We start from the raw sequence: 25,128 nt of genomic DNA on the forward strand, positions 1-25,128 counted from the left end.
TCTTCTTACATAATATGCCGAATATGGACCACACGCCACATCTTCAATAAAAATGCCTTTGCACATGCTCTAAGAGTATAAAATATGATGAAGATTGATGTTAAGAGACTCATTTCACAATTGAATTTTTTTTTTTTTACAAAGTTGCATATTAGCTAGTAGAGAAGCACAGGCACATTGGTATCATACATATACAACCACCCAAAGAAACCAAAATCCAAAGAGGAAGAAAAAAAAAAGAATGAATTTTGTTAGGTAGAAAGATTTGGTATGCAGACCCCGGCATCAGGGTTCTGCTGTTCCTTCCAGATCCTTCCAGTAACTCTAAGCTTAAGTTCCTTCCTGTCGCCGCCCGAGAAAAACAGCGCCATGTTCCGTTGGATGATCAGCCCGTCGTGACTATCCCTCACCTTGCGGTGGCTGTCCCGAATGCTCCGCGGCGTCCCCTCCCATATCAGCTTCCTCCCGTTAGCTCCCACCTCTAAACTATAGCTGTAGTTGCGCGCTTCAGCTTCATCACCCATGAAACGGAGGAACGCCATGTACACGGGCGCCATCCTCAGCTGGAACGCTTCGAAATGAAGGCAGAAATATTGCCCGAAACAATGGAATACCTAATCAAACACAATGGAGATGAATCTTTCAGAATCCTAATTGCAAATAATTAGGGGATAATTACACTAATTATACAAAAAGATTGAAGTTTGCATATATGGTACTCTCTCCGTCCGAGTATAGCGACCGATTTTGACTTGGAGCGGATTTTAAGAATCAGGTCATTCTAATGGGTGGAAACATCAGGGGAATGTGAATTTCACTTTTGTATATTGGTTTTATAATAGAAAGTGAGAGTAATGATTTAGTAGAGTATGGGGTACACTTACGGAAAATAGAAAAAAAGCAAATGGGGATTTTAATCGAGGACGTACCAAAATATCAAAATGGGACATCATATCGAGGGCATAAGGAGTACAAAAGGTTTCATTTGTGTACCATTCTAATACATTTTGTCATCTACATTTAGACGTTGTCAACCTTTTGCCTATGTAGAGTACAAAACCTTAATCAAAGAGTTGACGGCGTCTAAACATAGATGACGTTTAAAATGAAACGCGGATGGAACTTTTTGTATCATTTATGCAAACTTCAAACTTTTTGTACCAATATAAACAACGGTGAAAATTTTTGCATGAAAAGTGTAATTATCCACAATAAGTTAACCATAACTAGAAAATGCGGAACTCACTGTTAACATCCACGTTGCGTTTTCTACTTCACGGGGGTTTGACTTGACATAGCGGTGATTGAAGGTGCACCCTGTGTGCATGTCCACTTTGTGGTCGTCTCTCAAATGTGCAACCAGGTGAGGAGTGTCTCCTGTGACCGAGCACTCTGATCCGGCATACGGACAACTGTATGGTCTGAAGTTGCAAACTGTTTCGTGCTTGAGTTTGCTGTAATACGGGAATATTTCGGCACACCCCAGTGAGAAAAACTTGCAGGGAAGCTCTAGTGACTCCGCGACCTTCTCTAGTGCTAAACACCTGATATCTCCGAGCTCTTGTCTGCAGGTAGGGCAGCGATTATGCACCCTCGACTTGCAAGTGGAGCAGATTGTGTGCCCGTTGTGACACTGCAACGAAGAATATGTTCAATACAGTCTTCTTTAACCTTCATTTCTTCAAACAAGTAAAAGCTATTCTTCCAACAGATACACACTAATGTGTCATTTTCATCGGAACAGAGCAGATTAAGGCCCTTTATTTACAAGCCACATGAAGTGATTAGCTAAAGAAAAATGCAGACCACAACTCAAGCCATTCGATGCAAGTTTAGAGCGAACTATCAAGTAACATAATGTTCATAGATTACCATATTGTCTGTTGTACTATGTAGCCAAACTGCGGAGGCCCTTTTCTTGCAATTCTTTCACTCATTAGAAAAAAGTCACAAACCAAATATACACACTGTCAAGACACTGTATCTATGAACCACAAAAATTCAGGATTCCCATTGTAATTGTTACTCTTTTAACAAACTCGATACAGTTAAAGTATATCAAGTGACATAATTTACAAATAAAATTTCCCTACCCGGTCAAAGTTCGAGCTTGAATCCACCTTTCCCCAACTAAAAAGGACTCCCCGACTCACACCTATCCACTAAAAGGACTATACCTATTAAGTATGAACCACTCAAAAATTACGGTTTCCCCTTGTAATAATAGTCACTCATTCAACAAACTCAAAGTAGTTGAAGTCTATCAAGTTACATGGAGTAATTCACAAATAAAACTTTCCTACCCAATCAAACTCAAGGTTAGATCCACATTTCCCCAACTAAAAGGAGTCCCACTCATCAATCATAAAGCGTTTATCAAAGCAGAATAATTTTGCATTGTAATGGCTGCTCATTCAACAAACTCAATGAAGTTAAAGTCTGAGAAGTCACATAATTCACAAACAAAACTTCCCTAAACACTCAAAACTCGAGCTCGAATCCACACTTCCCCAACCAAAAACTACATAAAGCATTCATCAAAGCACAAGAATTTCAACAAATGCAATGCAAGGTTTCCCCTTGTGATGGTTACTCATACAACAATCACAATGAACTTAAAGTCAATCAAGTCACATAATTTACAAATACTAAAACTAGTCCCTACCCAATCAAACCTCAATCTCAAATCCACATTTCCCCAACTAAAAGGACTCCCACCTCTCAATCAATTAAAAACCACATAAACCATTCATCAAAAATATGCAAGGTGAGGTGGATATGTTGAGCAGACCTGATGGATGGGTGGGTACATCGAATTCGTGCAAACGGGACACTCGAGCAATTCGTGCACGCTGGTTGGCGCCAGTCCAGCCACGAACCCGCCGAGAGGCTTGGAAGAACACTGATGAGAATGAGCATTCTGATTGCTGTGGGAAACTGCAGACTGCATCTCCTCATCTTCATTTCCCTCTATTGAAGAAATATTATCCATTTCCATTGCCCCCCAATTTCACAGAACCCCCTTTCTGATTCCTCACCCTATCGCAAGAATCAAGTCCTTTTTCCCCCTTTTCAGCTCCCCCCAAATCACAAGAAGGCCACTTCTGCAAGTGTTACAAAATTGGGTGCCCTAATTTCGCAATTCAATCAATCGTAACCCCCAATGCCCACTGCTACAAATTCAATCTTCGACACAAATAGGAGATGCAGATTCTTAATGCGAAGCCCTATGATTGAACGATTCGCGTGGATACCTGATTCCGAGGGAGAAAAAGGTGCGATCTTCGACGAAAATCGATCCCGATCATCCAAAGCTTAAAGCGATTTTAGGGGTCCATTGTTTTCTTTCAATTTCTTCTCTTGTTCTCTTCTTCGGTGAGAAAGAAGAAATCAAAAGAATATGAAAGAAAATGGAGGAGAGAATGAGGGGAAAAATGGATCGAAAAAGAAGACAAAAGGAAGGATCAAATGCCTCTTTCTCTCCATCCGCGGTGAGATCATGAGAGAGGAATGAGGATCGCCGTTGAATTTGAAATCATTTGATTTTCCGATGTTAATCCGACGGTTTTCAAAAGATTTAAGGAGGAGTAGTAATTTATATGACTCACTCCGGTTTCCTTTCTGAATAAAATTTGATGTTGCTAATATTGATAATTATTAATAAAAACAAATATATGAAAATGTATTTTCTATAGAACCAGGATTACGATAGATGCAAATGTGTTAGTAAAATTATGAAAAAATAAGTTGGCTCTTTGTGAGCTTACAAAATGTTGGAAATCTTTTTAGTTTACAAGTGGTCTATCTAGGAACTTATTTTTGCCCAATACTCATGCCAAATCATAGTACTCTGTACAATTATTTTTAACTCAGATATCATAAATAGAATAGAGATAAGAATAAAATGAGTGAGAGAAAATAAAAGTGAGAGTGATAATATTAAAATAGATTGGGGAACCCATATGCAATTTATATTGCATCATGGTAAACATAACAGTGAGACATTAAAAAGGAAGATTTTATCTATAAGATCCTACATTCAACATGTCAACCTTAAAACATCATATCAAAATTGTATATTAGCTTTAAAATAAAATTGTGTCGCAAGCATGAGTATGATTTATACTCCTAAAACTTAATTACTCTTATGTTTATAATAAAATGACTATTATCTCAAAAATAGATTTCTGTAGCTGTATGATGTCCCTCATGACACTTGAATATGATGTCCCTCATGACACTTTTCAAGTAAAGTGAACCAAGAAACAGCTAATCGTGGTTGAACTAATGAAAGTAATATTATTTGTTGTCTCCATTATAATTTATAACAAAAAACTTTTTATAAAGCTGAGTTTTATGTGGGGTGGTGTTCAAATGAAAGGAACTTTAAAGATAAATTAGTTTAGTTTCTTACGTAAGAGGAGATAAATTCATTCTAAAAGTTGAAACTGAAATCACGTAGGTTTGATGACATGATAAACTATTAGAGGCCGGAGAAATATCCTTTTTTTATTGTTTTTCCTCCATTTGCTTGCTTTTTATGGTTATCAAATTATTTTCGGTTACTTTGGTTGACGAGATTATGATGTTGTATGAATATATCATGTGTTGCCAGATTAATATCTTTGCTAGAGGAGATAGACGGACATTTCATTATCATGTGTTTTTAGTTGATTTTATATTTGCCGTTAATGTGTTGCTTTTTTTACATGCATTGTAGATCACGTGTTGCTTGAATGGCACCGTTCTAGTGGGGATCTATTAATCAATTTTTGGCTTTGAACATTTTCACACTCATAGAAAAAACAAGATACGAAGACGCATCAAATTATTTAATTAGAAGGCCAACGTATACATTTAGGATTATCATCAACGTTATATTGATAAATGTTAAAAAAATAATGTACCTAAAATTTTGGTTACAAAAGTCATTTTATCTAATTACCAAAATTAAGTATAGTAGTAGTAGTGGTATATTATAAATCTATTGATGCATTAATAATTCACAAATCGGTTCCATGGTCTAGTGGTTAGGACATTGGACTCTGAATCCAGTAACCCGAGTTCAAGTCTCGGTGGGACCTTTTTATTTTTTAGTTTTGCTGCATTTCCAGCAGTTTTGGCCTATTTTCCCCCTTCTTTTAGTTTCCAACGAATTTCTCCCCCCTATTTCCAGCTTCTACGAAGTTTTCGACAGTTAACCGCCGATTACGGTTCCAAAGTTTCTGAAATCGGACCCATAGAAACAATAGGTTGGTCCTTTGCTACGATTCTATAATCGGAACCGCTTGTTTAACCATGCATCCAAATCAATCCAATCGTCATAATCTTGTTAACAATAACCATGCATCCAAATCAATCCAATCGTCATAATCTTGTTAACAATACATATTAGCAAAATTTAACTACTACTACGCTGCCCAAAATTTAGACGGTTAAACTCTTGCTACAAATTTAGTAACACATCGAATTTCATCAGTAGACACTAACACATAGCTAGCAAAATGCAGCCTTTACACTTTCACATCAAAGGATACTTACGATCAGGACTAGAAAGAAGAAGATGAAATGAGTTTGTGAAGCTCTTCAACAACCACAACTACTGCCTCTATCACATCATCCGGGCATCGATCCACGTCCCATCGGATACTGATCACACAATAAAAGGTCATGTTCTTCGAAGTTAATTCCAGCAAGATCAACATGGATACAGCATATAATCCTACCTATATGGATATGAAGACGGAGATGTGATGGTTGCATTACCTGAGACGACACAATGGATGAGCCCTTAGCAATAAAACGGAGTAGCTCCTGCTTCTTCTTTTCGTAGTTGAATCTAGCACGGGTTAGCAGATCTTGCTCTCTCTTCATATCTTCGCTTGTTCGCTCCCTCTTCCATTTAGCCTCCTTTAAGCCCTTTTCAGCCTCGAGGTATTCCTCGGGAGGGTTGAACTTCTCCGAGCCAGTGGGGAACTTCACATCTATATCTTTCCTTCAATAGTACAAAAATGCCATCAATGAAATCTACGATAGATAGAGGGACGTTAGGTGAGTTATGGTCAGATTTCTTACTCATGTCCGCCCAAGGAGAATACTCCGGAACATCTGATCATTCCTCCATCTAGAGATATGGCGCCATTTCTTATACAAGGGAGAGCGTTTAACATGTCTTCCCTCGATTTATATACTTGCAAGTTTGAAAAAAGATGGTAGAAGAGTGTTTCTCGAAGGCCATCCCCATTCTTCGAGGCACAATGCAGGTTATTGCTTTCAATGTTGATCATGTTCACAGCAAAACCCTGGAAGCCCGAAGGAGTCTCTCCATTAGGTAATCTTGGTTTTAGAAGATCAAGCCTCCGCTGAGGATCATCAGTCATGAATTCACCGGCATACGGTCTAAGCAGAGACCAGAAAGGCATCACAATTACAAACTGTTAATGGAGTGTGGAAAATAAAAGAGATAAGCTAACACAGCCAGACCTTATGTCTTCAAGACAAATCACAATAAATCGATCAGCCAGGGGCTTATCGATAGAAGCTGCAAATCCATGAAGCCCTCGAGTTTTGTCAATTTCACCCTCCCTGTTGTATACTTCCAGGGCTTTGACACCTTCATACGTCTTGCAAACCACTGCTAGCATGGTGTCCTGCCCCAAATACTCAGCAAGAAGCCTGAGTCCGAAAATCAAAAAAGTACAATCAAAATTTGCTTGACGGCCAGAAACAATGCAAAATGTATAGTTTTCCATGAAATGAAACCAAACACATGAGAATTAATTTATATTCATAATCAAGCTTTAGAAACAATATTCTGAAACCAATAAATCTTTAGGTAGAATATTTCTATACGATAAATCATACAAAGAAGAAAGCCTTCATTCAAAACTTTAGGCACTTAAAAATTAGCCAGAATAAGGTAAAAGTGGACCAGCCTGCTAAGATTGTTATCCTCGAGTTTTCCAAGTGTGGCTACAATGCCAATAACATCCTTTGTGAGTGAATGATCAGAAGACATTGCTTCTGCTTGGATTTTCAACCGATACACAAAAGCAGCACCAGAGTTCTCGTGCTTAAGAATATTCTGAATCGTTTCTTCTCCACTCTTCACAAGTGCAGGGTCTTCCTTTTTTGTCTGAAAGAAACTTGCTTTATCATACTCCCCAAGAGCGACTAGAAGAAACGGGATGATCAGGAAGTGAATTAAAAAATAGGGATATAACAATAGTGAGATATACAGATGGATAGCTAGACTAAAAGATGAGTAATAATGAACTTATCCGTCAATATTTAGGAATAGCCTTGAGTTATATCTACAAATCCCTTAGATATGTAACTTATTCTGAGATTTTAAGCATTCTTAATTCCTCGTCTGCTAGGATGAGACTGCACAAGTACTAATAAAAACAGTATTGGTAAGGTAGATAGATACCTTGCATATCTGGAATTGATTCATCTAAATTTATCTTCAAATTCGTCAAGTATTTAAGATTTTCCTCATGATGCTTAATTTTCAGACCCAGTTCCTGCAAGTCATCCTGAAGTTTCTGCAAAATTGCATAAACTTCGTTAGGCGAGGTCATGATTCTTCCTTACGCAGCAAATGATATTCAGATGTTAGAAACTGTACTGATATCACACATACTCCTACGCATGATCAGATAGTATACGTGACAAACCTTAGAATGGGCAGCAATTAACTCAACCTCGAGCTGCTGACATTTCCCTGCATTTTGCATTTTCGGACTTGTCACCATATCTACGGAATTTGTTTCAACGTGCTTAAAAGCAGATGGTTCAGAAGCGACCAAGGTTCTGGGACTATTTGACAGCTGCAAAGGAATGGCATTACTCAGCTTACAGATATCACTACCACAGAGAAAGCTAATGCATCCAGACAGACAAGTGCTACACGAGTTAATACGTCCAGTTAGCAAAGCATATCATCGACTTCATATGTTTGCTTCAGAAGAAAAGCAGGAAAATCTTTCGTGGGGCTATGTTTTCTAAATTTCCATTGAGAAATATAGTTTTTTTGCGCCCCGATCCCTTTCTGGGAGTATTTGCTACAATTTTCTCAAAACTTGGATAACTTGAAGATCCTATATAAATACGTAATGGTTTCAAGAAGCAATTATGTAAAAGAGAAGCAGCAGCACCTCTCGAATTCGATTAGAACAGCAAAGAACCATCAATCATGTAAGACCAGCTCACACATTCCATAAAACAGTCACACCACAAGAGGCTCACTTAAATATACAGACGCCATATGTACACATAGTCACATACACAGTTAGAGATTAAAATCTCCAAGGACATCATCGCTACGAACACTCATGCTATGGAACTATGAAGTATGAACACAAACAGAATTCAAGATAAAACAAGCATTCTCCAGAATGACTTGGACTCTCACCGGAGAGACTAGATTCTCATTCAATTTCTGGATGATTACAACTGATGTATACATTTCTGCAACATATGACATTTGAAAATCTCGAGGCATTATGCATCAGTGAAGATCCACCGCTAATCTCTCCAACATAAACTAATCCAGAAAAAATCCGTACTAGATTAACATTTTTTAAAATTGAAAATCCACGCGATTTCCTCGGAAACACATAGCTATACCTAATTCCTGAAACTAATCGGCACACGCGCAACAGATTGAAACAGAATAATCATCAGAAATTCACAATCCACGATCAGTCTATTTTATTTCAATTTGTTCGATACCAAAACGAGAAAGGAAAAATAAATTGCATGTTCAACGCGAGAGGCTTTTCCAGTTCCTAAACACGGAAAACGTCTCATAGAGCCTAAATCCACCGATTTGAATTGCTAATTCGAAATAATCACTAAATAGAGCGGCAAATTAAAAGGAGAATCCAAGCATTTCAAAAGAGCACCTGTGCTGAGGTATCAAGCGGCATTCTCCACGGGACTCCGCCGCTGCCAGACATCGCCGGAAGTCGGAGTGTGACGCTTCTTGGAGAATGGGAAAACAGCACAGCTACTGCCGAATCCGCACTCCGCAGTTTATAAAGTGAAATGCTGGGCGGAGCCAGGAAATTGTACAAGAGGGGGCAAAGAATTGTATATTTTCTCAACAGCACGTATAACTTTTCTTTTGCTTTTCTTCTACAAGTTCCAGAGCTTTGGGTCTTAAACAGTCAATGACTTTTTGTTTTCTTTTTCAAAAAATAACTAGGTTTTATTAAATATTACTCCTAATTACATGTTTGACTTTTCATTTTTTTTCAAATGGGGCAATAAAGGTTTTTCTATTAAAATACTAAGGGGGCAAACATAGTATAAATACACATATTATAGTGATATTATCTATATATCTTTGTATAAATGGATAACTCAGGTGGGGCAATTGCCCCATGTATATATACACTAGATTCGCCCATGCCTCTAAATTTCTTTCCTAATCTTATTTCTCTAGTTACCAAAAAATCAAAAAAAAATATCTCTAATTTTGTTTATTTCCGTAATTTTGAAAAAATTAAGAATTTTGGATTTATTTTTAATTATCTCATCAGGAAAATTTTTAATACAAGTGGTGTTTGGTTTGCAAGATAAAATAATATCAACATATAATCTAGGATTGAGTTGCGAGATTATTTTAGTCATAGGGAATCTATGACTAATTATCTCATGATTATTTATCTAGGATTGAGTTGTGAGATTGAATCTTATAAACCAAACACACAACAAATTTAATCTCAGATACAATCTTGCAAACTGAATACCTATATAATGTATTGTTCGTATTTTGATGATATTGTTTATTTTATCAAAAAATCTCCAGATATAATTGAGAATAAGTTCGAACTTTATAATTTTTCTAGTAATTTTCAAAATTGCGTGACCAAATTTCTTAATTTTTTGCTGCACTGACGTAATAAAGTTATGCAGTAATTCAACTTATTCATGTTAGCTTTAGTTGTATGTTTCTCTTAGTTTGATTATAGAGCAAATTGCCAGAACATCCATTAGTTTTGGCCGAATTTTGATTTTACTGGCAACTTTAAAAATTGATAAAAAAAAACCTGAAAGTTGGATTTTTCATAATTATCTCATAAGAAAAAATATGGTCATTGCGTGCAATATATTATTGCTATTTTAAAACCAAACTATGTCACGATAATGCATAGTTTTGCGATTGTCATACTAGATATGTTTCATTTAAGTAATGATATGAGATTTTAGAAAATAGTTGAATGCATTAATAAAAATTGAAATGGTAATAAAAGTAATAATGAGGAGATGGAAAAATGGTTGAATGTATTAATTAGTGTTTACTTTTATTAAAAGAAATTTGACATATTTTATAGATTATAAAAAAAAGCGTAACGTCTACTTACAACGGATAAACAAATTTTACCTAAAAACCCTTTTTATGAGGTACTCCAAATTACAAAAAATAGAGTACTAACTACAAATAAATCAAAATTGATTATATTTTGGGTGATTTAAATGTTAATATTTTGACAATTTTCCCTTGATTGAATGACTCTAATACCTTAAAAATCTGTATTGGTATTGTTAATTTTACATATCACATAAAAATAAAGTATCAATTTTGCTTATTTTCTCCCTGCATTTACAAAATAGATAAAAGAATAAATTGAGTTTTGATATTTTATTTTAATTATAAAATTAAGGAAATGTATAAATATAAACTTAATAACTATATACATTAAAATTCACATAGAGATAGAGTTGGGTAGGATAATTTTATCATCCCACGTCGATGATGACATACGAGTAGCATGTGTATGACATAGTATAAAAGTGCGATTAATACAAGGTGGAAGGTATCTTTGCACTTGGGGCAATGACACACCTAGTGAGATTCTAACCGAGGTGCGTCTATTGCTGGTTGAAAACTATTTCCAAACCTCCTCTTCGGCTTGAGCTTGACTCAGGCCGTCGAGAATTTCTGGAAGAGCTCCCGTTATTGGGGAAAGCTCTACAATTTAGTCTAAAGTGTTTTGGGCTTACAAAGGAATGTTTAAACCTGTATTAAGGGGTTTATATTCGGCCCACTCTCGTAAGGCATAATTGTGTTCAAAATAATAACAAAATAATTTATTATATTGAACTTTTTAATGTATTACTGTATTGGTATGTTTTAGAATTTTAGACTCAAAATTATGTCATTTGGTCACTGTTGTCGCATTAATACATTTATGTGTCACTATTCATCTAAATCACTTGGAAACTTATTTCTGTACAACAACTCACTCGAAATATTTTTATTGTGAGATAATTAAATTTTTTTCAAACTTTGTGATTTGCCATTCAAATTTTAAAGTGAGATACAAACTAAAACTTGAACTAACATCATGATTTGGCATGCAAATAACCTCTAATTAAAATTATATATAAATAAATTAAAAATTATGAATCTATCAATATATAAAGGGACAGTTTTTTGGAGGCCTATGTGGCACACTTTTGGGCGGGAAAACTATCTATTGGGCAATCTAAAAGACAAATATTATTGGATAAAAATTGGTCCAATGAAATGCAGAAAAATTGGCTTCTACAAGAAGTTTAAGACATTTATATAGACAACATTAATTGAATCTGCATTTTTGTGAACTAATTTTCTGAATATTGATTGCAGCATAGCGTGGTGCTTGGAATCCGCGACAGCTCCGACGAGAGGGTGGCAGGCTGAGGGAGACGGGGCGGCGGCTGGCCGAGAGGATAGGAGGGATCCGGAACGAGAGAGATGGGAGGAAAGTTGAGAAGATGAGAAAGAAGAGGAAGGAGAGAGAGAAGTACGGCGGCGGCAGCAGCAGATTCATTCAAAGATCTGATCTTTCTCGCTGGAGAATAAGAAAAAGGAGAGGAAAAGAGAAGAGTGCCGGAATCGGGAGATGAGGGAGCTGGCGGGTGAGGTGAGCCCGGCGGCGGCTGAGGTTCGGCTGTGTGTTGAAGGGGCACAAACTGGAGGTACTACTGCGGCGACATGGAGATTGTTGTTCAGTGGGCCGACGGACAAGAGGGAGAGTTGGTGTTTTGCGGGTTCCACCGACTAGAGGGAGAGATAGAGAAGGAAATGCGGGAATGAAGGAAGTAGTTGGCGCTGCTCACCGGCGAGGTGTGTGAGGCGGCGGCAGTTAATGGAGAGAGACGGTGAGAGAGAGTGAAAGTGGCGCATCATTAGTTTAGGGTTTCATAAAATGTGGCTGTTGTATACTAATTGGGCTCTAATTTGGGCTTTTAGTGTATGATATAATTTCAGCTCTAATAGTGTAGTAGTAGTAGTATATATTTTATAATTAATATTTTTATTTATTTAAATAGCATTTTAATTTGGATGTTGAACTCTATTATTATTATTATACTTTAAATGGTTCTAATTTAGACTTCTAAATTATTGTATTTTGTATAATATATTTTTATTAAGTTAAATTATTTTTTATTGAATAATTTGAGTTTTAAATTTGGGTGTCATGACTATAATATTATTATGTCTTAAAAGTTTGGTTTTATTTGACTACACTCATATCAAATATTAAAGGGATATTGGCATCTAATATCACGAAACTTTCAAAAAGTTGAGTTTTTCCTACGAACTTTAAAATTGACAAATAATATCACGAACTTTACATCATGTTTGTTTTTTCCCACGAATGAAAAAATTCCCACAAATAATATTATGATACATATTTCTTTTCGTAATTTCTCGACAACAATTTTGAAAGCTTCAAGTTTTTCAATCTTTGAAGATAGTTTTTCTTGAAGCACACCCTCCAAAATTATTCTTCAATCTATTAAAATAACATGAATTTTTTCATTCGTGGGAAAAAAAAAACTCGGAGTAAAGTTCATGATATTATTTGCCAATTTTAAAGTTCGTGGGAAAAAACCCAACTTTTTGAAAGTTTCGTGATATTAGATGTCAATATCCCAATATTAAAATAGTATATAATCATCTGCTAAAATATGAAATGTTTCTATTCTTTTTACTTCTCAAAAATTTGGAATATGTTTATACTGAATTCAAATATGGCTAAACCAAATAATTATGAAACACCAATAAATAATGATATAAAGTGAAACTAAATTAATATCATTTTCAAACAAATAACAATATTGGTATGCCTTATTCTATTTCATCCACACATCTCCTCTTTTGTTATTTCTTTTATTTTATACTACACTTATATCAAATATTAAAATAATATATAATCATCTACTAAAATATAAAATGTTTCATTGAGAGTGGGTCGAGAGAAGTATAATTGTACAAATAATTTTTTGTCGTTGTTTATAATATTACAAATACTTATGTTAATTACTCCCTCCGTCCCCTATTAAGAGTCACACTTTTCCATTTCGTTCCGTCCCCAATTAAGAGTTACACTTCATTTTTACCATAAATAGTAAGTAGGTTTCACATTCCATTAACTCAATTCACTCACATTTTATTATAAAACCAATATAAAAAAATGGATCCCACATTCCACTAACTTTTTTAACAACTTTTCTTTACATTTCTTAAAACTCGTGTCCGGTCAAAGTGTGACTCTTAATTGGGGACGGATGGAGTAGTTCTTATCTATAAATATATTTTTATACTTATTTACTCTATACTATTTATTATAAATTAATATTTCTTCATTATTTAAAAATCTTTTGTCCTGTGCATAGCACAGGTGTAAACACTAGTTTCAGTAAAACTAAAAGAGTACTCCACCATTTTAATATCCGATCAATGCACAATAGCAGAAAATAAAATACATATGGTTTGATATAATTTTTATAGAGTTAAAAGAGTGGTTTTCAATTATTTTATTGAGTTAACTGATCCTCCGATATCCAAAAAATTGAAAGATAAATAGTCAAATCCAAAACCAAACCCAAACCCGTGACCGATAATTGCAGGTATCGCATGACGGGTAATACCCAACGCACAATATCCATTTCAACGGCCCTATGTACATAATAAGACTATATAATAGGATTATAGGAGTATTAGGAAATAGACTTAGGGCCTGCTTGGTAGCTCTTATTAAGGCATAAAAACCCAAAAACCCCCAAAATTGCATCCCTTTTACAAACGTATCTCCTGTTTGGTAGCTCTAGGAATTGTCGGCAAACCCAGAAGAAAAACTTCGGATCTTCCACAGATTCGTACTGATTTCGGCGATTTCGCCAATTCCTTTTCTTCGAAAATCTGTGGTATTAATTTTTGCTGAATCTCCACAAAGTCAATTTTCTCTTCTTACCGATTTTGCCCTCCAACGACTCGGCGACGCAGACGTTGGTACCCAGAAAGAAGAAGCCAAGAAGGCCCAGATTCGTTGCTCTATAACCGCAAATTCCAGCCCCCGCAGGTATGTCAATGTTGATAGGTGTAATATGATATAGCCATTGTTGCCGGAGCTTGGGCTACGGACACTTTTTGTGTCACTATCACCAAGAAGGACATCCGTGGTCGCTTCACAGTTGAGGGCTTCTTCGATTTGATCTTATGTGAAGAAATCTTCAACTGTGTACGCAGTCATATTTGGGTTGGCCTCGTCGGCCACAGATGCAGCCTTATTATTCAGAATGTTATCTGCCTGAGGGCTTCTATAACCATTTCTTCTGTATGTCGAGGAAGAAGAAGGGTTGAAGGGGAAATGTCTAACACAAAGCAGGGGCCTTTTAATGATCACATGATTGTGTACTTTGCTTAGCTGGAACACGTGGGGGTACCATCCCATAGTAATAATCAGTAAAAAAAGAGTGAACCAAACTGCATACAAGCCAATAATTGTTTTATCAAATTTTGATAAAAACTTTATCTGTAATTTTAAGAAAATATTTTTCAAGCTACCAATCATGCCCAATCATGCCCTTAGCATATACCTAGCGGCTCTTCAAGTATGAACTACACATTAGTTAATTTGAAGTTATAGTGGAGTAATTTTGTAGGTGGTAGGTGTGAGTTGGTTATAGTGGAGTAATTTTGTAGGTGATAGTACTAGTCAGAATTATAGAAAGGTGATTATGATTTTACTCCATTTCCTATCATTTTTTCAAACACCATATGATGCATACCACAAAATAAAACCACCCACACAAGTTAATTATCTGAAATTATATTGTAATTTTAATCTATTGGACACAAACTTAAAAGACCAAGTAGTCTTTGCACCACAGCTAAAGAAACCATTTCCTTGCAATAAAATTACAATCTAATTTCAGATAATTAACTTGGTCTTTTACATATATACACAACTGCATATCTACACAATCACCCATCTATTTTACAATCTTTTTCACAAAGCAATCACTTTAAAGTTTAAAACTATGAAATAAAATTATATACACCCCTAAGACTGAAAGAAAACCCCCTAGTTATCTACTGAACACAAAACAGCAGTTCAAAAAGCAGGAAAGAGCCATCCGATCGTCCAACCAACGAGTAAACCAGCACCAGCGAGACCCAAACCTATTGCAAAAGCAACGGCACATCTGCTAGCGTTACAGCTCCGTCTGTTTACCTTCTTTTTAGCAGCAGCATCGAATCTGTTTTTCCTCGAATTCCTCTTGACCCAAGGTGAGAGAGATGGCGGGGTAAAAGAGGTGATCTCGTCTTTGCTTCTAAGATGAAGGCATAATGTCTCTAGCTGCAGCAGGCGGAGCCACTGCCTATAAGCAAAGAGGCAAGACGCCTGCTGGAAAAAGAGATTGAAAACATGATCCTTTTCGTCACAGGCTTCTTGTGCCAACTTCTCAGCCTCTCTCGCTCTTTTTTGAGAGTGGCAGAGTGCCTCTAATAGTTCGCCTCTGCTAAGATCACCATTTTGTACTCGAGTATCCGATGAGTCCACTTTTGCTGCATTCTGATCAACTTTGCTGCTGAAAATAAAATGCGCATAGTGATAATCCATGGAAATGTTGTATTTACCCAAATATGAGTATGGTCTCGATTTCTAAGATGGCGAGGACATAAAGATGCAAGATGGTCCACAAAATGCCTGAGCCCAGTATCAAATCATTTATTATATGCATTTTCAAATTTAATCGCATGAATGAAAGTGAAACCCACTTTGATCACTGAAGAAGAGATTTTTTTACACTACCTTTATCCTAATTAGCAAGTGAGAGCAAGAAAAATTAAACCAAAAACATATTGCTTCCACATAAGCACAGGCAACAATTTGTCAGCAAGTAGAAATATTTGTAGATAATGTAAAAAAATGCACAAATGATTCTTCTATAATTTACATACTCAAAACTAAATCAGCTTTTGGTTTAAAAGGATGAGATTTTCATGGTCAATGAGAAAGTGTATCTGTGAGAATCATAGCATGATAACATCATTCTGAATTAAAAATCCATTTATATCGGTATAGTGATTTTAAGCTGTAAAGCTTCAACCGCTGATTTCAAGAATAAGCATCCATCTGAATCTCATTCAATTAGGAAGCATCCTCGAAAATAGAACTATTTTTTAGGCTACCACTGAATCGAGAAGGCATATCTGGTTATCACAGCCGTTTGTATAATATATATAACTCTCATTGAAATAAACATAAATCATTTCATCACAGGCATATGACAAAGAAGAGCAATACCTGCGACTTCTATCCGACTCTTGCAGTGCAGGATCTGCTAACCCTTGTTTACCGAGTGGGTTCACAATGCTCACTGAAGCAAAATCACCTTGAGTACATTGGGCCACACGTGAGAGTTTTATCTGTTTATCCATCATTCTTTCTTCACGTTGGTCGAAACACAACAGACCATTTTCAGAAGCCCTTTCACCATGCACGGACTGAACTCCTTCACCATGCACAGACTGAACTCCTGGATGATCGAAATTTCTATTCTGGTGAGATGAATTTGGGGAAGTCAAGGATGCCAAATCATCTTTTTCAACTGCATCCCACCATGGGTCAACCTTCTTAACTCCAATCCAGTGCGAGTCCAGATCAGAACAAAGCTTCTCCGGCTGTTCAAAGAGGGTGCTATTGCAGGACTCCAAACCAGCGAAGTGAGCATTTTGGGGATCATTAATGGCAGATTCAAATCCGAGCAACCAGCTATCTCCTTTACTCTTGCAGTGAGAGTACAAATGCTTCAAGTGCTCTGAAGAAAAAGAAGGATCATTTTTGGAGTCAGTACTAACATATTCCTCAATAAGTTTGCTTTCTCCGTCCGATTTCGGTTTTTCCTTAAGGTAGTTAGCAGCCAAAAGTTTAGCATCCATGTCGAATGCATTTAGCTGGTCAAGGGAGTACCCTTGCTCAAGCCCATAATGGTTTAGCCACCATTTCGCATCAGGCACAAGATCCGGACGGGAAGAATCACCATTGCAAGGTTTATGACCATGGATGAAGCAATACGATCCAACTGACTCAGTGGATTTTCCACTAGAGAATGAATTTCGTCTAGACATTGAGCAGAAAGCAAGCAATAAAGCAGCATAAAAGCTTAGTAATTGGGTACAACCCTTATTCAGCTGTCTGTAGCCATCATTTTGAAGAAAGTAAACTGCAAAATTTGGAGAATTGTCAGCACTGAATATCAAACTGAAAACAACTCATCAAACTGAATACTATCAAACATTCAGATTGCTACACATACAGAAATTATGCAAAATACAATTAAGCATTTTATTAAGAAAAAACATGGCTGAGTTGAGATCCAATTAAACTCCATATCTCTGTCAGTTCAGACTAACTTAATGATTCATCCACCACAAAGTCATTCAAACAAGTATCCTAATCATAGCTTAAAACATTTCGCTGTAAACCGATGAGTTTGACATGAATTCCAGTTTAAATAAGAGCTAATAAAAGGAGAAATTAAAAAAATAAAACGAGAACTCTACCAAAAAAAGTTCGGGAAATTAACTGCAGTTCTATGCCTGTAAAACGATCAAAAATTTTACACTGCGACTTTTGCAAACAGATCTAAAACAATCCATATCCAAAAATGAATGCATGACATCTACAATATAAAGGATCGTACCTAAATATCATAAAATTCATCGAAATTAAAAATTTAATATACAATTGATCATTACAAAATACAATCACCAATAATTATCATGAATTGCAGATAAGAAACAAAATTAAAATTTATTATAACACCTCAACGAGGACTCAATTTTCTTGCACTTTGATTTTCTCCGATTGGAAAATTCAAGGAGGATCGGAGATGCGAACTCGAGCTACAGATGAAGTTTCTTCTTCTCTGTATTTTGTCTTTATTTTTTCAGTGTTTCGGTGCTTGAGATTTTACTGGTATACAGGAGTCGCTTGATGGAGTAGCGTTTTCGGATGATTTTGAGTGAGAGAGGCTCTTTCTTAACTTATTAATCAAAACTTTAGATATTATTGACTTGGGCCCACTGAATAAATATGCAGAACCTAAAAGTAGTGCTGAAATTTAATATTTATAGAGATATATGGAATTAGTACGTTTGATGAATATCAATCTTTATGTTTTTGCTAGTAGATCTATATGATGTTAAATTATGAGCTTAATAGTACATTTTAGTGGAGTATTAAATGGATGTGTAGATATGCATTTTGTTTTAAAAAAATTTAAAACATTACAATTTGATATTTACATTAAATTAAAAATTATCAAAAAATGATGAAAAGTAGTGGGACAATGAATAATGCTAGGTGTCTGTTTGAACTTTTGTAACTACATTGTTAGCGTTTATGGTACTGTTTAATATATTGACGTCACTGATAGCGTTATGGTAAGATTTGATATACTGACGTTATGCGTTGTTAGCGTTTAGAAATTCTTTTCATAGACACTAACAATGCATAACGAATACACATACTAAAGAATGAGTATATTTTAATAAAGGAATTCAAAACCATTAACAAAGAAATTCACAGCATATGCAATAAAATAGTGCACACTTAAACTCAAGAGTTTCAACAAATTCAGAAATTAAACTTGACAATTTTGGATCATTCACAAGCTTTACAAAGAGAAGTTCTAACACTACACAAGGGGAAAATCATACTCCATTTACCATATATAGAATATAGATAATGTTATACTCCTATGTATTGCTATGACGCCTAGGAGATAAGCAAGAGACAAAAAAGCATTTCCCATTCGACTTTGACGAGAATGAAGCCTGTACCTGTATGAGCAGAAGAGCAACGAGCAAGTTCGAAGACATCATTTTGACAAGATCACCCGTGTGAAATCTGAAAATGCAAATGGAATTCTCTACAAAATATGATGGCAACAATCCATAGTTACAATGATGATTGAGATTGTATGCCACCTAATGAAATATTAAAAATGTATAATCAAAATGAACTGCAAATTTGGACAAAAAAGATGAAGAAGAAAGATGGTGCAACGACTGGTTTCTAAATCATGGGAAGAAAACTCATACATGGCTCAGTCTGTGTGACCACTAGACCAAACATGCAGCACCAAGATGAGATGGGGGCGCATCTCATCACCGACACCCAATAAAAACAACCAAGCCAATATCAGAAAAAGCATGCAGCATCACTTGTATATTAAACGAATCAGACATCACCGTCCAGCCTCATGTCATATCATTTTCTCAATGAAGAAGCCATTACCACCACTGTTTCCAACCCCCCCCCCCCCCCCCAAGGCAAATGAAAGGAACCCAAACCCCATGATGTTGATGCATGCGTTAGCAACAACAGAAAGTAGAATGCCTTTTCTTGTCTAGTAATTGCAATGATCTCGCATGACACACCTGATTGTCTAACTTTTGACCTTATCTGACACGACCATATGAATGCAGGTAGGCAATATGAACCAAGTGAACACCACCTCAAACGGATATAGCACGACTAATGGCCAGCCTGGCCCACTCAGCAGCTTCTTTAATCAAATGGTCATCGGAAGATAAGCATTCATTTAGAAAGTCTTTGCTTGACAGAGATTGCTGAATAAGAGTACCAGCAGTACTTCCCAGAGTATCTGCTAGATCTCCAAGGACACCAATAGCAGCTTTAATCACAATATCATCCCTGTATCAACATGAAACAATTGAAGAATTAGCTGTAGAAGAGACAAACCTAGATGAGTTGCATTGAGAAGATCAGATTCTACTCACATATCTTGTTCAAGATACAAGCTATCCAGGAATTGCAGGATATGAGGAGAGTACGGAATTAGGAGTTGGGTTTTCGGAGAGTTCTTGAAACCCTGAAGTATCCCAGAATATGCCTCTAAAATCCCATTCCTTAGAAGATTAGTATACTCTATAATTTCATCATCAACACCTGATGCGTGAACAGACAATTCTGCAGCACTCTGTAGCATTGGCATCGTATACATCAAATATTTCTCGAAATTTTCTCCAATAGCTAGTGCTATGTCTCCAAAGCAAGAAAAGATTGGAGGTTTCACAGACCGATGCAACTGGTTGCTTGACAAATCTTTGAGAAGCAGAGTCATCATTCCATCACAGTAAGGCAGAATCTTATCCTCCAACGCCCTGCAGATATCCCCCACAACGCCAACAGTGACAGCACAGACTTGGTACTCCTCAAAATTCTGAAGTCCCATCTCTAGGTCCTTGTAAAAGTCTGGCATGTACTTTGCAAAGCTAGGACCAGACACGTAGGCAAGAGCACCTATGGCAAGCATTGCTTCCTCATGGACAGTGGCACTTCTACATGCGAATACTCGTAGGAAAAGATTCATAATCTGATCGGCGCATTGCATCAAGTCATATTTAGTGGTTTTGAAAGCCCCCAATTTTTGGATTATGACTTGTAAGCACCCACAAAGAAGGCCATGCAAATCGTTCTGTTTTCCTCTCGCGTCAGATGAAAATATCTGTGCTTCAAGACTGTTGTGAAGTTCAGTCATGATGACTTGAACAAGTTCCACTACTAAGCGGGCTGTTTCATCAGTGGAACACCTCACTACCTCATTTAAAGTCTCATAGGCAGCTGTCCGAAGTCGTGATTTCTCAGCATCCTCTCTGTGACTGACATTTAGAAGGGACTGGATGATTTCTTGTAAATAAGGTGTCAAAGGTGATGTTGCGCCCACATCCTCAAATCCTTGGGCTAGAAAATAGAGAGCACCACAAGCTTTCTCAGCCACATTAGGAGCATCTTTCATACTCTGAAGGAGAACGGTGATTATCTGCTGGCAGTTTTCTGGTGTAATAATGGGTGTCCCTGCAATTGAGCCATGGAGATACTCAAATATTCGACCCAGGGTCCAAGCAGTTGTATCCTTTACATGGCTATTTGGATCTTTAGTCAAAGCAGTGAGCATGAAATTTTGAGCAACATTCACAATAGGGGTTAGTTTGTCAGGTGAAGGACCTTCCAATATTGAACCAAATGCATAGGTGGCAGCTTCTCTATGCCTCCAATCAGCTTTAGTAATGTTTTCTTCAATGAACGGCATTACAAGCGGTACAATGTCATCACCAACTGTTCGGGCCACCAAACCAAGGCATGTTCCACCAGCCATTGAAATATTCCAAAAGCCTTCATCCTGATCTTGATCTTCTTCTTGCTTAAGAAGTGTCTCCAATAACATTGGAACAAGCGCAGGTATTGCCTGCTTTATAAAATAATAGCAAGGAACGTCAGAATCTGATGTAACCTCACCTCCATACTCATCCAAAAGATCAATTTCCTCGTCACAAATTGAGCTCCAAAATTCAATTGCCTGGAGAGCCACCGGTTCCTCATCTTCTCTGACAGCTTTTGATGTGATGTTGAAAATAACTTGAATATATGGAGCTAATTTATCGTAGTATGTTGACCCAATAGAAACCAAACACTCATATGCAGCCTGCCGAATTTTAACCTCTGTTGAGTGTGTGGCCTCACAAACAACTCTCATAATGTAATCACGTTCCATATCATTAGAAAAATTAACTTGGGAAAATCCGAGAGCATTATATAAAGCTCTAGTGGCAGCAAGCCGGACTTCCGTACTACCATCATTTGCATTCATGCCTTGAACCAATGCAGTAAGTATCTTATTCACTTGATCTTGGTCAATAACGTCTGGAACAATTTCTTCACACATGTATCCAAGTGTTTCAAGGGTAGCTTGCTTAACACGAGGAGGAACCTGGTGAACATTGGACAAGAGGGAACCTATGAGCTCAGGCCATTGCTTCTGAGGCAGTTCGATGCCTGCAACCTTTGCAATGACTTGTGATGCCGTTGACCTGGCTTCAGGTGAATTAGAGGAGAGCGTCTGTAACAAGAATGCCCTGATCTGGCTCTTCACAGCCATGTCCAGTGATAGCCATCTTTGCACAAGTTCATACTTCCTTTGCTGTTCCTTTGCATCCAATGCATTTTTAAGAATTAAACCTGCTAGTTTACGGCTTTCAACAGGCTTCTCCTCACTAGCAAGCTCTCCAGAAAGTGATAATAAAAACACATGAAGATTTTGCTCCTGAAACTGTTTCAAGGTTTCTTCTGCATGTTTCCTTACTGTTGAATCAAAGGCTTGTGCACTCAGAAGAACTTGGGTGACTTCCATAGCCATATTCTCCCTGCAAATTTCCACATGTGCGTCAAGTTAGAATATCAAGGCACTTACTAATGCGATGGATGGATTAATTGCAAAATGAGGGCATGAGAAGTAGAACTCCAATAAGCAAATGAAAAATATATCCAGCACATATATTACATGGTGTCTAATATAGTACAAGCCAACATGCAAAATATTGTGAATATTTCCTTTGACAGCCCAGAAATCAGCTAGAATACAAGTAAGGCTCAATATTTTTGTGGAGTCCATCATACACCAAAAACCACATAAAATCAAACCTCATCTGCCACCAAAGTAACTGAATAAGTAAACCCTTTGGCAGTTCTTAAAACAACAAAATTACTCACCATTACCACTACAAATGCACCTAATTGTTCGTTTCAAACAAATTTAACGGATGGAAAATATAAATTCATTTTCGATGCACCACATGAAGTATGCAACATATTGAAAGTCAAACTTCCAAAATTCAAGAAAAACTTCATTTGTCATCATCAAACAAAGTAATGGAAAAAACACGTACCCTAAATAAACTCACCTAAAAATAATTACGAAATCAGATGAAAAAAATACACAGCCTAATCCACACTAAAGTAAAACATCAACTGCCGAAGAAACAGTAGCTCGATCTCCAAATACGGACTCGATAAGTTACAGTTCCAAAAATCAAATTTAATCAGCAATACAGTCGATCATCAGTTTTCAGCTCCGAACGTTAGCTAATCAATCAAACAAATGCAGTAAGTAGCTCAAGTATCCTCTAGTTGCGCTAAACTTTACTCAATCCCAACGCAGCAAAAACGCACACGAAAACAGCGGGAAAGTAAAATTCTAGCGATTGAAACCATATTACCTAGGGAAATGAAGTATTCGCGAAAGCGAAGAAGAGATAATTCACTCCTCAATCGGATCATTCAAAAGCGACGCATTGGAAACACCAACAAAGAGCTGTCAGAGAGAGAAGACGGTTGCTGACTTGTGTGTTGAAAGAGAGAAGAACGGATGCTGTAATCTGTATAAACTCACGTATCTTTTGTATGTGTAAACAGTTGGGTTACTCCCTCCGCCTAAATAGAGGTAATTTTAAGAAAGGTAAATAATAGTTCGAAAAATTAAAGGAATATTGGTCCATTTTTATATTAATTTTATAATAGTAAGAGTGGAGTGAGTTAACAGAATGTGACGATCTACTTACTATTTATGATACAAGTAAAATATAACTCTTATTATGAGACGAACTGAGATGGTAAAATGCGACTCTTATTGTGGAACGGGTGATGTATTTTCTATTCCATTTTAGATAGTTTACTTATATTTTCGTATTTTTTTCAACACTATCAAATCACTTACCTTGTTAATTATATGGATGTGACGACCACGCCATTTTTGTCTTTTGACAGTAGTTATCTGATAGCTCGGATCAGTGTGTGTGAATCGGTATGTTGAACAATGAGTTAAAGAGCAACTCGAAGTTTCAAGAACCGTTCGATTGGATTTAAGTCACATGATTTAATCCCAATTGTGCGATCAAATTAGTCGATGTTGGTTCTTGAAGGGTTTAATTAGCTAAGTGTTAGTCAGTGACTAGTTTGATCTTCCTCGTTGTTCTCCTAGCTAAAGAAACGATAATTCTCATTTCAATTCAATCAATTAAGTTCTTTCTAGTATCTTGTTAGCTTGTTCAATATTCGATCTTTATTCATTATTTATTTTGTGTTCCAAATTCTGTACTGTGTTCCAAACTCTGTACTGCTTAGGAATTCGATTATGTAAAATCTTGCATGCATGTATCATTCATACGATGTTTTGTCATCAGTGATTTCATCCACTTCGGGTTTCACGTCATCACATTTCACACTATTTCGAGTTTATGAAATTATGAACATTAATACATCACACCATTGATTTCTAGCTTAATAAATTATACTCCATGACTAATAAGAAATCAACACAAAATTATAATTCGAAAATGATAATCATCAATTTTCAAAGGTATTTGGCTCCTCATTGAATAAACTACATATATTGTCATTCGAGACCATTGATTTCTAGCTTAATAAATTATACTCCATGACTAATAAGAAATCAACACAAAATTATAATTCGAAAATGATAATCATCAATTTTCAAAGGTATTTGGCTCCTCATTGAATAAACTACATATATTGTCATTCGAGACGTCTATTCACATTTACATTTTTCTATTTCTAATAAGTAGACTTGACGGCCCAATAACTAATCACCTCATATTCCAATATAAAATTAGTACTCCATTCGTTCTTAAAAATTTATCACTTATCTTCATTTTTATCCGTTCCCAAAATTTTAATATCACTTTTGACTTTTCTCATTTTTGGTAGTGGATCTCACATTTAACTAACACATTCTCACTCATATTTTTTTATAAAACTAATACTCCTTCCGTCCAACAATAATATGCACTATTTCCTTTATAGTTTGTCCCACAAGATTATACACTTTTTAATTTTGGAAATTCTTCTTTCTTTATTGAGGTAGACTCATTCTCCACTAACAATACTTTAATTACTTTGTCTCTCTACATGTCTCTCTCTTTACCAATTTTGCATTAAAATCTGTGACGAACCC

At 36.3% G+C, this 25,128-nt stretch overlaps 4 protein-coding genes and 2 non-coding genes across 9 annotated transcripts; 2 read left to right on the forward strand and 4 right to left on the reverse strand.

Annotated features, from left to right (window-relative positions):
* Positions 1 to 94: 94 nt before the first annotated feature.
* On the reverse strand, positions 95 to 3,564 carry LOC125215789 (E3 ubiquitin-protein ligase SINAT5-like). The gene is made up of 3 exons (XM_089069184.1): positions 2,792 to 3,564; positions 1,247 to 1,633; positions 95 to 614 (listed from the first exon to the last, which is right to left on the reverse strand). The coding sequence occupies exons 1-3, from the start codon at positions 2,996 to 2,998 to the stop codon at positions 252 to 254; spliced, it is 957 nt and encodes a 318-aa protein (XP_088925310.1). The 5' UTR covers positions 2,999 to 3,564; the 3' UTR covers positions 95 to 251.
* Positions 3,565 to 5,012: 1,448 nt separating this feature from the next.
* On the forward strand, positions 5,013 to 5,084 carry TRNAQ-CUG (transfer RNA glutamine (anticodon CUG)). Its single transcript has one exon. It is a non-coding gene; the product is annotated as a tRNA-Gln (tRNA).
* A 225-nt stretch (positions 5,085 to 5,309) lies between these two features.
* LOC125211362 (protein DEFECTIVE IN MERISTEM SILENCING 3-like) lies at positions 5,310 to 9,109 on the reverse strand. Of its 2 annotated transcripts, XM_048111106.2 has the most exons (8): positions 8,910 to 9,106; positions 7,680 to 7,832; positions 7,433 to 7,547; positions 6,936 to 7,173; positions 6,484 to 6,675; positions 6,076 to 6,399; positions 5,767 to 5,995; positions 5,310 to 5,649 (listed from the first exon to the last, which is right to left on the reverse strand). In XM_048111106.2, exons 1-8 carry the CDS (start codon positions 8,961 to 8,963, stop codon positions 5,617 to 5,619), a joined length of 1,338 nt encoding a protein of 445 aa, XP_047967063.1. In that variant the 5' UTR covers positions 8,964 to 9,106; the 3' UTR covers positions 5,310 to 5,616. The 2 variants fall into 2 exon arrangements, with proteins under 2 accessions (XP_047967063.1, XP_047967064.1); XM_048111107.2 differs by lacking the exon at positions 5,310 to 5,649 and having other exon boundaries at positions 5,783 to 5,990; positions 8,910 to 9,109.
* Positions 9,110 to 10,828: 1,719 nt separating this feature from the next.
* On the forward strand, positions 10,829 to 10,981 carry LOC125217286 (U4 spliceosomal RNA). The gene has a single exon (XR_007175700.1). It is a non-coding gene; the product is annotated as a U4 spliceosomal RNA (small nuclear RNA).
* A 4,194-nt stretch (positions 10,982 to 15,175) lies between these two features.
* LOC125214848 (uncharacterized) lies at positions 15,176 to 18,309 on the reverse strand. Of its 2 annotated transcripts, none has more exons than XM_048116034.2 (3): positions 18,117 to 18,309; positions 16,596 to 17,514; positions 15,176 to 15,873 (listed from the first exon to the last, which is right to left on the reverse strand). In XM_048116034.2, the coding sequence occupies exons 2-3, from the start codon at positions 17,417 to 17,419 to the stop codon at positions 15,399 to 15,401; spliced, it is 1,299 nt and encodes a 432-aa protein (XP_047971991.1). In that variant the 5' UTR covers positions 17,420 to 17,514; positions 18,117 to 18,309; the 3' UTR covers positions 15,176 to 15,398. The 2 variants fall into 2 exon arrangements, with proteins under 2 accessions (XP_047971991.1, XP_047971990.1); XM_048116033.2 differs by having other exon boundaries at positions 15,176 to 15,876; positions 18,117 to 18,308.
* Positions 18,310 to 18,862: 553 nt separating this feature from the next.
* LOC125212769 (importin subunit beta-1-like) lies at positions 18,863 to 23,537 on the reverse strand. Of its 2 annotated transcripts, none has more exons than XM_089067270.1 (4): positions 23,375 to 23,537; positions 20,099 to 22,522; positions 19,736 to 20,012; positions 18,863 to 19,135 (listed from the first exon to the last, which is right to left on the reverse strand). In XM_089067270.1, exons 2-3 carry the CDS (start codon positions 22,513 to 22,515, stop codon positions 19,814 to 19,816), a joined length of 2,616 nt encoding a protein of 871 aa, XP_088923396.1. In that variant the 5' UTR covers positions 22,516 to 22,522; positions 23,375 to 23,537; the 3' UTR covers positions 18,863 to 19,135; positions 19,736 to 19,813. The 2 variants fall into 2 exon arrangements, with proteins under 2 accessions (XP_088923396.1, XP_088923395.1); XM_089067269.1 differs by having other exon boundaries at positions 18,863 to 19,224.
* Positions 23,538 to 25,128: the final 1,591 nt, after the last annotated feature.

This window comes from Salvia hispanica, chromosome 3 (genome assembly GCF_029641045.1).
Source record: "Salvia hispanica isolate PSC_SH4W2 chromosome 3, Shi_PSC_v1, whole genome shotgun sequence".
NCBI classification, from domain to species: Eukaryota; Viridiplantae; Streptophyta; class Magnoliopsida; order Lamiales; family Lamiaceae; genus Salvia; species Salvia hispanica.